The sequence below is a fragment of the Chiroxiphia lanceolata genome, chromosome 11 (genome assembly GCF_009829145.1).
Source record: "Chiroxiphia lanceolata isolate bChiLan1 chromosome 11, bChiLan1.pri, whole genome shotgun sequence".
Classification (NCBI taxonomy): Eukaryota; Metazoa; Chordata; class Aves; order Passeriformes; family Pipridae; genus Chiroxiphia; species Chiroxiphia lanceolata.
In genome coordinates this window covers 6,045,562-6,059,485 of record NC_045647.1, presented here as the reverse complement: position 1 = coordinate 6,059,485, position 13,924 = coordinate 6,045,562, and the positions used below count along the sequence as shown (strand labels likewise).

Here is a 13,924-nt window from a genome sequence, read left to right as displayed (position 1 = left end):
GGCACTTCTTGACATTAACAGAGCCATATCTCATCGGGGTTCTTGTTTCTACCAGCCTGGCTCAGCAAGGCCGAATCCACTGTCCGCTATGGGGTAATCAGGAAAGGCACTCCCATATCTGCCCCATTAATTGCCCCCTGCCACTCTTCCCTCTCCTCCGATGTAATGCCCACTGTGCTCAGTGTGACGGGATCGATCGGCTTTGAAGGGCAACTTTCCCTAATGATCCGCAATTCCCCCTACTTAAACCACAGCCAGAACTGTCTTTTTACGGATTCTGCAAGAAATGTGTGGATTTCTTGGAACCGCTAAACAAAAACCTCTCTGCTTCAATCAATGGATCGATGTATTAAATTATTGTGCAACTAAATTAATGTGCCCCTTGGTGACAGAATTGCAGAAAATGAGCAGTGTTTTATGCATTAAAGACCAACTGGTAAAAGATTGTTTTTCAAGGTTAGATTGTTCCACAGTGAATACCAAGATTTTTCCAATTAAAATATGAGGGGTTTTGGGAGTGAAGCTGCATCAGCTCTATTATTACTCACAGAGTCACAGCACAAATTAACAGGTACATGTAACTGAAGAATGGTAAATAGTAATTGAGACATACTTGAGAGATAGCAAGTAACGTTACTTTTTTTTAGTAGTCTTGTATTTAAATTTTATAGTTAAACAATTTTACTGGAAATTATTGTGAGGTTATTTTGGTGGGTTTTTTTTTGTTCTTTTGTGTTTGCTTTTGCTTTTGTGGGTTTTTTGTTTGTTTGTTTGTTTTTGTTTGGGCTTTGGTTCGATTTTGTTTGGTTGTTTTTTTTTTTTTTGTAAACTCAGGAGTCATGAAAAATGCCACCTTTCTAATGTTTCCATGAAAAACTCTAAAGTCTTGTCAAGTTTCTGCAGCCCTTAGTTTCCTCCGTTTGGGCTGTATGGTGTGTGTGTGGGTAGGCTGGCCCTTCCTTTCTCTGCTATCTTTCAAGTTCTCAAGTATCTGAAAAAGTTTGTATTTTGTCCTGAAATTTCTTCCTTTCACTCTTTTCTTTCTTGGGCTCATGACAAAGACATTCTTTATTGTGAAGGCAGGAATCCCAGAACATGCAGTGCCAGTTCTGAGTTCATAAGGGGGGCAATGTTTCTAGTCACTTAGAAAAGACAGACATGGACTCTGTTTCTTATCAGTTGATATTACTTAACTTTTATTTTGAACCTTTGGAATGTCAAGCGGGAAAATTTCTCCACCAAGTGTTTTCAGCTATATGTTTTCAAGCTTTATCTTCAGGAATGATAAATTAGGTGTGAAATTAAAGCATAAGTGCAAGAATCCCAGTCCCTCAATAACAAGGATTTCAAATTCTTGCAAAATTGGAAAATGGTACCAACAGTTTCAGTGCTTCGCTGACCAGAAAAATTAAAAAAAAAAGTACCAAAAATTATTAAAATACATACCAAAAAATATTACAAGATAAAGGAATTTACATGAATAAATCTATTCACAGCTCCCTGTTGTCTTCTGGCAAGCCCAAATCCATGAAATCAAATTACTTGATCAACAGCATGCAGTAAATTAGTAGCAGCACCAAGCTGAAAGCCCAATTTTCTTACTTCTACACTAAATATGGGCCTTCATTGCTTCCCTGACTAAACAATATCAGGAGAGAGAAGGATGCAGCAGAAGGAAAGGGAGATGGAACTCTTCAAGCATCTTGTAATTTCTGAAAAACAGAAATATTTTGTGTAATGCAATCGCCATTTGTCATATGAAGCTTTAACATGGGGTGTGACTTCCACGGATTTCAGAGCAACTTGCACAGACAACACGTCTCACTCTGCCCTTCAGAAATTCAGTGAATAATATGCAGAGCAGGGTGGGGAATCCAGATCCCTGGACTTCCATGGGAATGCTTCTCAGTTCTACACCCTCTGAGTGCTTGGGAGTTCTAATGGAGGTTTCCATAGAGGGGAGGGGGTGATGGTGTTATTACACTTTCAGTCCAAGTGAAAATGCTGCTATTGAAGCCTCTTAAAGCACATCTAAACCTATTTGTACGGCAATTTATTTGCTCCACCAGAAAACATACAAAGATAAGCTATTTCGAGAAAAGCTTGTGCTCCAAAGTGCTTGTTCAGTGTGGGATCTGTATTAAAAAACATTCTACATTTGACTTCTGCATTTTGAACACTCATCCAGCCTGGCCCACGCGCCAGGAAATGAACTGTATCAGGCAATGTCATTTGCTAAAAGGCAAGAGTGGAGGAATTCTCCGGCCCTTCATTTTGTATTTCTAGGGACAATTTCACAGGCCGTGCCGCTGCCGAATGGGGAAATTGGAAAACCGCAGAATCGATTTGCAGACGTGAAGTTCTATTTTCTTTTACACCTCCTTCATCAGGGCCTCCATCACCCCTGAGTTGTGCAGCATTATCATGGACAGCAGCCTGGACACCGCTGATAATTGCTGAGCGAGGGGAAGGCTGTGCCTTGCAAGCGAAAGCAAACCCAGTCAGATGGCACTGCCTTTAAATTCGTCTGCTTTACAGCACTGGACATGTATGGAGGCTACTATTTCTGAGGGCTAAAGGGGAGTTTATTTTAAAAATATTATTTAAATTGGTTTAGTTTGCTTTTATTTTCTCTAGCAAAACTTCCCAGCTAAAAGCTGTGAAATTGCATTAAATCTGTTCTGAGTAAACCCACAGAAACATATAGGACTTCACAATACTTCCTTTATTTAATTCTTTTGTTGATTTCGCACAGAAAAAAACCCCAAACCTCTTCCACAGTAAACGTCTGATAATGTCTCAGTCCCCAAGAAGGAGACCAGTGCCTAATTGCTGCAGAAAACTGCAAAAGCTGGTGACTATCATCCCCTTGACCCCTGGGATGGAGAGAGAAATGTGCTTTTGATATTAAAGGTCACGGGCTACAGAATGGTCGCTTGTGTGCTGGAGTTGTTCAGCTGCTCTCTGTGGGATGGGTACGGCTGCGTGACTGCCCACAGCGTGCCGGGGGAACAAACCCTGGGGAAATAAAGAATATTCCTGGCGTGACAAGCTTTCAGACTAAGTAGCTGATTATTGGTTTTCGTTAAAGGTCAATTCAGCCTCACACAGCTCTGAGTCTCACATCCAGTCACTCCTTTGCCCCTCACTGCATCCTTGCAGCATTAGGACGTTCGCAGGTATTTTCTTTTCCCCTTTTCTGTGTGTTTTCATCACTGATGGTGGTGGCAGCTCTGCCCAACCTGCTGGGCAGCCATCTGTGAGTGACACCTTCACTCCTCTTTGGAAGGGTTTGCCCCAGGAGCTGCAACTCAGTGCGGACAGAAGAATTGCAGGAATTGGGGGATAATTTATTTACGTGGAGAGGCCATTTCAGCCGGTCAGCAGGGAACAGACTCCAACATTCCGGAACAAGGCACTGCAGGTGCCCCCACATCCCTGCCCCAGGGCCCAAAATGGCGGCTCGCCCGGAGGCGCCGCCTCGTTGCTACGCGACGGGTAGAGCCCGCCCCCTAGAGAACTACAACTCCCAGGCATCTCGCCAGAGAGGGACTACAGATCCCGGCATGCTCCGCGCGCCGCGGGCGGTGAGCCCGCACTACATTTCCCGGCAGGCGGCGGGGGCGGCGGCCAATCGGCGCGGCCGATGCTGCGGGGTGCGCGCGGTGCCGGCGGGGAAGCGGCGCGGTGACATTTCCTGCCGGGCCGCCCCCGGAGCCGCTGCCCGAGCGGGGCCCAGGATGGCAGCGCTGGGAGGTCCGTGCGGGGCGGCGGGGGGGGCCCGGGGAGGGGTGTCGGGGCCTGTTTGTTGAGGGGTGCATGGGGGCGGCGGTGAGGGGGTTTGGGCCTGTGCTGGAGGGGGAGCACCGTGTGAGGGGGTGCGGGATGGGGGGGCCGTGAGGGGTCCCGGGGTGAGGGGTGTAGGTGCGGAGGAGAATGCTGTGAGAGGAAAGGGTGTGTGTGACGGGCTGTGCTGTATGAGGGGGGCGGGGAGGGGTCCTGTGAGGGACCCCCCCGCGGTGTGAGGCGAGTTCAGCTGGGGTTGGTGAAAGGCTTCTGTGAAAATGGGTGTGTGGGGAGAGGAGGAGCGACTCATAAATTAATGCGGAGAGTGTTTTGGGGTGATGTTCGTGAGGGGCAGAGTTAAAATTTTGAGGTGCGAGCGAGAGGAGTGTTAATAGAGGAAAAAAAGGCGCTTGGGGTGGAAGGGAGAAAATGAAGTTGATCAAAGCGACTGGGAATGTTTTATGGGGTGAAAGCTGTAACGTGTCAAGGATTAAATAGAAAAACTGGAATACGAGGATGAGTTTTCCCAGCACTGGAAGCTGCCCTGATAACGAGCTCCTTGCCTCAGTGACTACCATGGTCAGAGAAGAACAATTTTGCATCTTTTTCGCTGTTAGAAAGTAACTGAAACTCTTGTGCAACAGTAAATGCATCAAAGTTTTCTTGTAGCTTTGCTAGGTAGGACGCTTTGGAACTGACCTAGCAAAGTGTTATTTACTTGCAACTAGTGATTAACATTGTTTTTTAACAAGTACAAATTCTCCCCCTCTCTAATGATTGGTTAGTTTCAAATGTTTGAAACATTGAAATTATTAGTAAGGATAAGGAAATTCTCCTGTCGTAGATTTTACCTTTAACTATTTACCGGTTTGTTTGGAAAAAAAAAAAAAAGAAATAAAGAAGTGTTTTGAAGATTTTTTTCTAACGATACTTTGAAGAGACACTGATGATGTTTGGCCTCAGTGCTGCTGTGGGAAATGGGTGCCCAGCAGCAGATCCCTCCTGGTTTATTGTGGCTGTGCTGGAAGCTGTGTCTGAATTCTGCATAAGAGAAATTGCAGCTGCTGTGTGTCACCACGAGTTAGAGTTTAAATCTCCCATTCATCATCGCTGGTCTCTCTCCTCGTTTCCCCTTTGTGTTTCCCAAATTTTGTTGGAAGCTCTCTCTGTTGCAAGTCAGCAGCTTTACCTGATTTGCAGCTCTTGCCACCTAATGTTTTTCTTTTGGGCTTTCCTTTGTTGTTGTTGTTGTTGTTGCGTAAAAATTTTGTCGCTCTTACGAAACGGATTTTTGTGCTTGAGCTATTGCTCAATTTTCACTTTGGGATTTACTTCATTAGGCTTATCACATGTTGTTTAGCAGCATATGCTCCACTAAATACGTTTCCACAGCGATATGTGAACTCCTTCATACCTGGGCAATTTTAAATGATGATTGTATTTTATTTATAGAGAAAAGCATGTAACTGTAGATACAAATTTATGTGAGTTTAAGTTTGTTGCCCAGTATACTTATTGTAGGGCTGTTTCTTCATGAGTCTGTGCTCAAACCATCACTTGTGTAAGGCAGGAGGCAGTTCCTGTTTTGGTGTGAAGTTAAATATTTACATACAGACTTGTGTAATGGTGGGGTAGGTTGTGGACTTATTCCTCTGCGTTCCTTGTTTTTTTCATTTTATAAGTCAATAAGCATTGTGAGTCTTGACTTGATTTCCCTAATCCCCAGTGAAGTGTCATAAATATGAAATATTTGTATTATTTTCCTTAACATTAATGAATATAATTTCATGGGCTAATGGCAACTGACATCTACATTGTGAAAAGAAAAAAATATATATATTTACCCTGAAAATGTTAGACTTGCTGTTGATGGCTGTTGACACTGAGGAACTATGGAACAAATTTGTGCTGATTCTTGGTCATGCATGGGGTTATTTGTCATGTGGTGAATTTTTTTGAAGGTTGGGTTTTTTTGTTGTTGGTGGTGGTTGTTTTTTGTTAAACAGTTTTGATTTTGCTTTATAGAACCAAGTCAGTTTTCACAAACACTGAACGGAATTCCTCCCTCAAACCCAGTCAGCAGTGGAATGGACCCCTTCCATGCCTGTAGTATCCTGCAACAGCTGAAGACCATGTATGATGAAGGACAGCTGACAGATATTGTGGTGGAAGTGGATCATGGGAAAACATTCTCTTGTCACAGGAATGTTCTTGCTGCAATCAGTCCTTATTTCAGGTATGACAATCCATTGCTCTAGTGGCAATCAAAACAGAATTAGAGCTTATTTTTGTTAAATGTAAATTAAAAACCCCTGCACCTGTACTAATACTCTGTGTAATTATAGATCCTAGCAAGTAAACATTATTGTTCTCTTAATGTCAATGAATTATCAGTGTCTGCGTGTCAAGGAAAGTCTCATTGGAGAAAATGTCACACAACTGTAAAACAAACAAAACTGCCTCCAATTGTTTTCTTTTAAAGTTACATATTTTAACATTCTGGAGTATGCATATGAAACAACTTGTTGAAAGTTGAGTGCTGAGACTCAGGATGGTATGTCAAGAGCTTTGCTTGTAAACTCAGTGAATTTTAACATGGGGTTAGTGAGATAATTAGGCAAGAATTTCCAGCTCACTACTTCTGTTTCAGCCAGTCTAGAACTGTCAGACAGTTCAGACAGTCTTAAACTGTCCTGTGGGGGTACCTGTAACACCTGTAATAAATGTATTTGGGCTGATGTGAAGACAAGCACACTGGGATCAGCTGTACAGTGTAATTTAATTTCATACCAGTAGTTAGGAGGTAATTCCAGATAAACTGCTGAATGTGTTTCCTCTGCAGATCGATGTTCACGAGCGGCCTTACCGAGAGCACCCAGAAGGAAGTTCGGATAGTTGGTGTGGAAGCAGAGTCAATGCATTTAGTGTTGAACTATGCATATACCTCCAGAGTAGTGCTGACAGAGGCCAACGTCCAAGCTTTGTTCACTGCAGCCAGTATCTTCCAGATCCCTTCCATACAAGACCAGTGTGCTAAATACATGATTAGTCACTTGGACCCACAGAACTCCATCGGGGTGTTTATCTTCGCTGATCACTATGGTCATCAGGAACTCAAGGACAGGTCACAAGACTACATTCGTAAAAAGTTTCTGAGTGTCACCAAAGAGCAGGAGTTTCTTCAGTTGAGAAAAGACCAACTGATAAGTATCCTCAACAGTGATGATTTAAATGTAGACAAAGAAGAACACGTTTATGACAGCATTATAAGGTGGTTTGAGCATGAACAAAATAAGAGAGAAGTGCACCTTCCAGAAATATTTGCCAAATGCATCCGTATGCCTCTGTTGGAAGAGACATTTTTAGAGAAAATCCCTCCCATGTTTGCACAGGCGATGGCCAAAAGCTGTGTACAAAAGGGACAACCCAGTGCCAATGGCTACACACAACGGCTTGGAATGACCGCTTCTGAAATGATCATATGCTTTGATGCTGCCCACAAACACTCAGGAAAGAAGCAAACAGTGCCTTGTTTCGATTCGGTCACAGGGAGAGTGTTTAAACTATGCAAGCCACCAAATGACTTGAGGGAGGTCGGAATTCTCGTGTCTCCTGATAACGATATTTATATCGCGGGTGGTTACAGACCGAGCAGCAGCGAGGTCTCCATCGACCACAGAGCGGAGAGTGATTTCTGGATGTACGATCACTCTGGCAATAGGTGGCTTCCAAAAGCTCCTTTGCTGCGAGCCAGGATAGGCTGCAAGCTGGTTCACTGCTGTGGAAAGCTGTATGCCATTGGGGGGAGAGTCTATGAAGGAGATGGCAGGAACTCCCTCAAGTCTGTGGAGTGCTACGACAGCCGGGAGAACTGCTGGACAGCTGTCTGTCCCATGCCGGTGGCAATGGAGTTTCACAGTGCTGTGGAATATAAGGATAACATCTATGTTTTACAGGGTAAGGTGGTTTGGCTGACTGTGGCATTTTGTTGGAAGTGGGGAGTTTTCAATCTCTGTGCTCTCTAAAGCACCTTGGAAAAAACCCTGGGGCACTGGGGTGGGGGAAAACTAGGGAGAGCAGTGGGCAAGAAAGAGGGAGGTTGCTGCTTGAATTCTCATGCCCCGGAAACGTGTCAGTAAGTTGTGTTGAATTATTGCACAAATGGCAGTTTTGGTGTTCTAAGTCAACAGTATAAAACGTTTCTGTGAAAATTCTGTATTAAATCTTTACGTGGATGAAATGTGCTAGTGTTGGAGAAAAGATACTGTCCCATGAAAAAGCATTTTACATTTTATTGGACTAAAGCTGTGGGAGTTCCTGGTGTCTGTGTTTTTGGTGACTTGTAAAAGTCAATTAACCACTGTTAGGTCTGTAGGTCTTTGTTTCCTGCCCTGCTCTGCTTTCTGAAATCATTCTAGTAACTAGAAAGAGATAAATTGTCATTCTTAATTAGCTCTGTTTCTTTGGTCAGTAATTACAGTACTGCCTTTACATCCTTCCTTCTGGTAAGTGATCAGACTTATTGGTGTATTAGATATTGATTCTTGAATGAATAAAAAAGATCATCATGGCAATGGATCAAATAATTTATTCTTCCCTTTATTTTACTTATGGAGATCTTACATAAAATATGTATTTGAGTGTGTGCATGAGCCATACACAGCCTACTCTGAAAAGTGCTGAGACTGGTCTGTGGGGCTGTGGTAAGAGGCCCAGGAAGTGGAAAGAAAGAAAGGAAGAGGAGGAGGTGTCTCAGTTACCACCTCTGTAAACACCTGTAGAAGCTGGGTTCTTGCATCCATACCAGCTCCCTCTTTGGGTCACTTTCCATACAAAGCTGAACCACAGGAAAGAAACAGGATAGGGAATACTGTAAGGTCCTTGTTATTTACCAGAGAAAGTCAACCTGATTTCTTGACTTTGCATTCCTGGGCTTTCATGTGATTTACAGAGAGTTTTCTTCCATTGTTTCTTTATCAGGTTTGATTCTTGTTGGTTGTGGCTTTAAATGAATCTGTTACATTCACAAGTTCTCTCAATGTCTCTCTCTCTTGAGTCAGAGACATTAGGTGGTTAAAAAAGGAATGCTGAACTTCCATTATGCTGCCCTGAGCTGCTTTATGACCTCATCACAAAGCTAACAATGAATCAGAACCTTCATGCAGGGATTCACCTGACCTCCTTTTAAGCAAATCAGCCTAAATATGTAACTTGACCACCTTGCATGAGTAGCTTCAAGATCTATGTGAAGTACAGAGCACAGTTATTTGCTCAGGTTTGGCAGCTTTAAGCACTGAATTCTGAGACTCCCCAGTCTGTAGATGACATGTTGTGAAGATGTTAGAGTGTGAAACAATGTACTTCAGGCATTTCAAGGCTCCAATCTTGAAAGGTTTTGTCCCAAATTAATAAACATGGTTTAGAAGGAATAAAGGGTAGCTAGGAAATATGGAAAACATTGTGGTTTTGATGAGCTTCAAATTCCCTTTTCTACCGCTGAAAGAGAAACTCAGAGAAGTTTTTACTCATGATGTTAATATTGTTGTAATGCACTTGAAGGAAAGCAGGTGATGGTGCTGGGAGTGAGTGTTTGTTATGGGAAGAGCATTTCTGTCTGTGGAAGAAAGCACCTGAAAGCTTGATGGCCCCAGCACTGCTGGTCTGGAAACAAAGCGTAAGTTATGTTTTATTTTTCCTCTCTCTTTTCAGGGGAATTTTTTCTCTGCTACGATCCTCAGAAGGATTACTGGGGATTTCTGACCCCCATGACTGTGCCTAGACTCCAAGGCTTGGCGACGGTGTACAACGACTCCATCTACTACATAGCTGGGACCTGTGGGAACCATCAGCGCATGTTCACCGTGGAGGCCTACGACATCGAGCAGAACAAGTGGACTCGAAAAAAAGACTTCCCATGTGACCAGTCCATTAATCCATACATAAAACTCGTACTCCTCAAAAACAAACTCCATCTGTTTGTCAGAGCTACTCAAGTCACTGTTGAAGAACACGTTTTCAGAACCAGCAGGAAGAATTCTCTCTACCAGTACGATGAGGTTACTGACCAGTGGCAGAAAGTATACGAGACTCCAGACAAGCTCTGGGATCTAGGCCGGCATTTTGAATGTGTTGTTGCTAAATTGTATCCGCAGTGTCTTCAGAAAGTTATTTAAATTTCTTTTTTTTTTTTTTTTCCTTCGGTAACAGGCCTTAGTGATTTCAGTGGTAATTTGATGCTAGAGAAAACATGTCTTAAAAGAAAACAAAGAAATTCTGTCAGTATTTATTGTAAGCTGAAACAGACAGTTTTTTGTCTGTGGGGATGGGTGCTCTTTAAAGGTTGCAGTCTGGGGAGGGAATTGCTGGTTCAGTTTCATATTTACTGATATCTTCCTGGGAAATGAGAAGGAGGTTACAAAGTGCAATTATCAGCATTTTTTTTTCTGGTAAACACTTAATCATGTCATACTAGAGGGGTGTTTTGGTGGTAAAAGCAAATTAAGTGGAAGAGCCAGGATAACTATGCACTACAGTGAAGAAAATCTAGCATTAATAGCTAAGGATGTCCAAGATGTGTCGAAGTGACTTTTCTTTTTTTTTTTCTCTTTTTTTTTTAATACGGGTAAAATTTGAGGCAATATCACTAAGTTTTCTTGCTTTTTTTTTTTTTTTTAATTTTAGATTGAAAGTACATAGGAATGGTAGGTCCTGATTCATAATGATCTGTTCTTTTTGTACTGTTTTTGAAGTCCTCTGAGATGTTTGTGATTTGTTTGTGCACTACAATTTGGGAGAAAAGCTCAGTCAGAACTGGATTGTGGAGTACTTTAGCCCCGGATGGAGGCCTGTTCATATTGTTGTACCACTTGTTGTCTGTGGACTTTTGTTAAAATTGAGCTTAATGATAGTGGGGGGAAAAAAAAATCCCACACCTGTTTTTTGCCACGTAGATGTAGTGCTGTAAAAACATTTTTTTTTTTTAACACTGATTAAAACCTTTTTCTCATCCCATAAAGGGCTTTAACCCAAAAGTTGATGGTGCTAGTACATTTTTAATACTTGTTTGTCTGAAATGGGCCAGCCTTCTGCTACTGTTTAAGACAGCCTGTTATTTTTCATGCAGTGTGTGTCTGTCTTCAGGCCCTGTCCTGTCATCAGATTGTCTTTTCTAACATAACATTTTTACTGCAGTGGTATTCTTGCACAGAATGGTGACAGGATATGGCCTTAACAGTATTGGTTCTCTTTTATTTTTTCTTTTTGTGTGGAGTGTTCATTCTGTCTCCACTAAAGTACAGTGCTGTGTGCAGAGTTGGCATGTGCTCCAGTGATTTGGAAAAGTGTGGCTTAACTTCACAAGTTGTTTTTCTTTTCTCTCCGCAGTCAAGCCCTCAAATATCTTCTCTTCCATTCTAATCTATAATGTGAAAAATTGCACTACTGAGCTGTCATCATTATCCAGTATATTAAAGCAAAATTGACGATAAATGTCCATGGCTTAAATACTCTTAGAGAAAATACAGAATAAGGATCCAATGTATTACAACACTTTTTGTTATTTTTTAGCTTATTTTTAAGAAGTAAATAAGTTCAAAGTTCAGCCTCCACTTCAGTAGTGAAAACTGGATTTAAAAGGGAAAAGGTGAATTCTAAAACTTGTATCAGCTGTAGTTTGCCAGGTTTAATTTGTTAATTTTTGCAGAGCTGTAAGTTATCTTACTCTTTCCTATTTTCTCCAACTGACCTAAGTAAACCAGTTAACTTCACATGGCACTGGCCATCACTGGCTGAAAGTGCTTACCACTATCTGGCTTAACAGCTGACATTTCAGTCAGCCAAATATTTAGCTCATTGTTTATCCCCCTGGCATGGCTGAGGATTTGGATAATGTTTGTTTACTATGTGGTCTTACTGTTCCCAAGTGGAATCTTTCTAACACACGAAAATACTCTCCTGGTTCTATTTTTTAATTCTTGCACAAAATGTCTAAAAATAAAAAAAAAAAAAACAAACAAAACAAACAAAAAAACTGTGAAATGAAAAGGAAAATAAAAATGCCTCTTTGCATTACATACCTCATCTTCCAGAGATTCACCAAACGCTTCTCTCCAGTGTGAGCACCTGTGGTTCTTTTTGTCCTGAATTTGGCAATTCTCGCTAAGACTGCATTTTCCAACAGTGTTGAGGTGTATTGTTCCTTTGTTTAGTTCTGGATAGTTTTATATATATATGCATAGCCAAGAATAAGAGGTTTTTTGAAGAGTACAACTAATTTAATTTTTAAAATGATCCTTAGTCCTTGGCTAGCTCTCTTTGCGCTGTTGTAGGCCTCTAGCTGCAAGCTTTCTGAAGCACCCTCCCTAACAGTGTTGCATTTGTGTGTAAGATCATTTTTTTTGCAAAGTGTTATGGAGCTTTTTCCTTGTTTCTTTGTTCTTGTTTTTGGTTTGTTTTTTTTTTTTTTTTTAAGCTTGGTTGAATATTTACAAGATTTCTTGCTGCTTTTTGACAATCTTCTATATTTATTTAGTAGAACAAATTTCAATATATTACTTGAAACTATGAAATAGGATTGAGTTAGCAGTTGACTGGTCATGTGATGTATAGAAGTACAATATGCTGTGGTTAATTCTGCAGTAGGTTTGTTAATTTTGTTTATCTGCACTAAAGTACGAAGATCTCCATTCTGTTTAACCATTCAAACTGAGGGTGTGATCCAAGTCTGTCATGTGTTTGAAAGCTAAATCCTGGAACTTGCCGTGGGAGTAGAATATACTAAATCTTTTGCATGAGGAGTTTGTTGAGACAGTAATGTAGCTGTGACATTTTGCCAATTCTTAAATGCTTCTACGTTTTGCTGAAAGTCAGATTCCTGGTAAAGTTTTGCTTTAGAGTCAGGCTTAAGTAAACTTGCACAGCACAAACAACAAAAAAATAATTGCACCAAAGGTACTGGTAATATTTGAGCAGTAATCTGTACATTTTGCCCATTTGGTATTTTTTCTGCATTCGTTTATTTCCCTTTATGACATGAATTTCTAGCGTTGTAAGGACTTAGGTGAGTGTGAATCTCTTTTCCAGAATTATTAGTTAACTTTAGAAGGAAACATTTTGTAACTTCCACTTGATTCCATCAGTAAACTCTAGAATAACTAAAAGCAGTTTTGGTGCACCAGACATGCAGTGTATGTTCTACAAGAGATCGAAGAGCTCCCTGTTCGCGAGGCTGTTGAGAAGTGGCATCCAACATTCAGTGCTCAGGTATGTTAGTAAGAAGTACTGTAGTCCTATGAGGGCAAATGTGTGGATTTTTAAACATTTTGCCATAATTGCACAATTTTGCATTTTTACTTAATGTCATGTTATGTTTCTTAAAATAAACCTATTGTTGAAATACAGTGGAGTTCAACTGGTTTTGTGATAAATCTCTTGTGTGCATTTTAGTAAATTTCTGAAAATTAACCCAGTGATGTATCTTTTTGATGTTTGTTCAGTTCTTCTGTTTCTGCACTTGTGTCTCAATTCTGTGTGTCACTTTTTTTTTTGTTTTCAAGGTGGAAGATGCTTTGTTCTGCTTTTTTGTCTCTCGTTCCTTGTGCCTGTTCAGGTCTAACTTTTTACTTGTTTGCACATAGGCAACATGTTCCTTCCCTTTACTTTCCTTCCCTTCCCTTCTTCCCGCCTTTGGCTGGAGCTGACATCCTAGCAGGAATGTCAAGTAGGGCTTTTCATCCTAATAATACTGTGTATTGGAAAACCCTGAAACACTTTATACTGAATTTCCCAGCATCTTTGCTGCAGAGCTGAGCACAAGAGGCCTTCTCTCCCCTCCCTTGGCTGTTTAAGCAAAACTCCCCAGCTTTATTTGTGGTTTCTGCTGCAGTGATTTTGCTCAGCAAAGCTGCTTGTGCATGATACTGGTTGTTTGTCAACCTTTGTTCCCTTCTAGAGGGAGGGACCTAATGACCAGTGGAGTTGCCAAGTCATGGCAGCCTGGGAAAACAATGTGGGGTTCTCTTGTTTGGAAAGGTGCTGCTCTTGTCAGGCTCTCCAGGCACCATCTGTGTGCAGTCACAGGGCTTTGATCTCACCAGGATTGCAGAGATGTGGTGGGATAGCTGGTGTAACTGGAATGTTG

At 41.5% G+C, this 13,924-nt stretch overlaps 1 protein-coding gene across 1 annotated transcript; it reads left to right on the top strand.

The window, feature by feature from the left end:
- Positions 1-3,675: 3,675 nt before the first annotated feature.
- KBTBD8 (kelch repeat and BTB domain containing 8) lies at positions 3,676-13,184 on the top strand. Its single transcript, XM_032699282.1, has 4 exons — positions 3,676-3,756; positions 5,812-6,022; positions 6,629-7,743; positions 9,496-13,184. The coding sequence occupies exons 1-4, from the start codon at positions 3,741-3,743 to the stop codon at positions 9,957-9,959; spliced, it is 1,806 nt and encodes a 601-aa protein (XP_032555173.1). The 5' UTR covers positions 3,676-3,740; the 3' UTR covers positions 9,960-13,184.
- Positions 13,185-13,924: the final 740 nt, after the last annotated feature.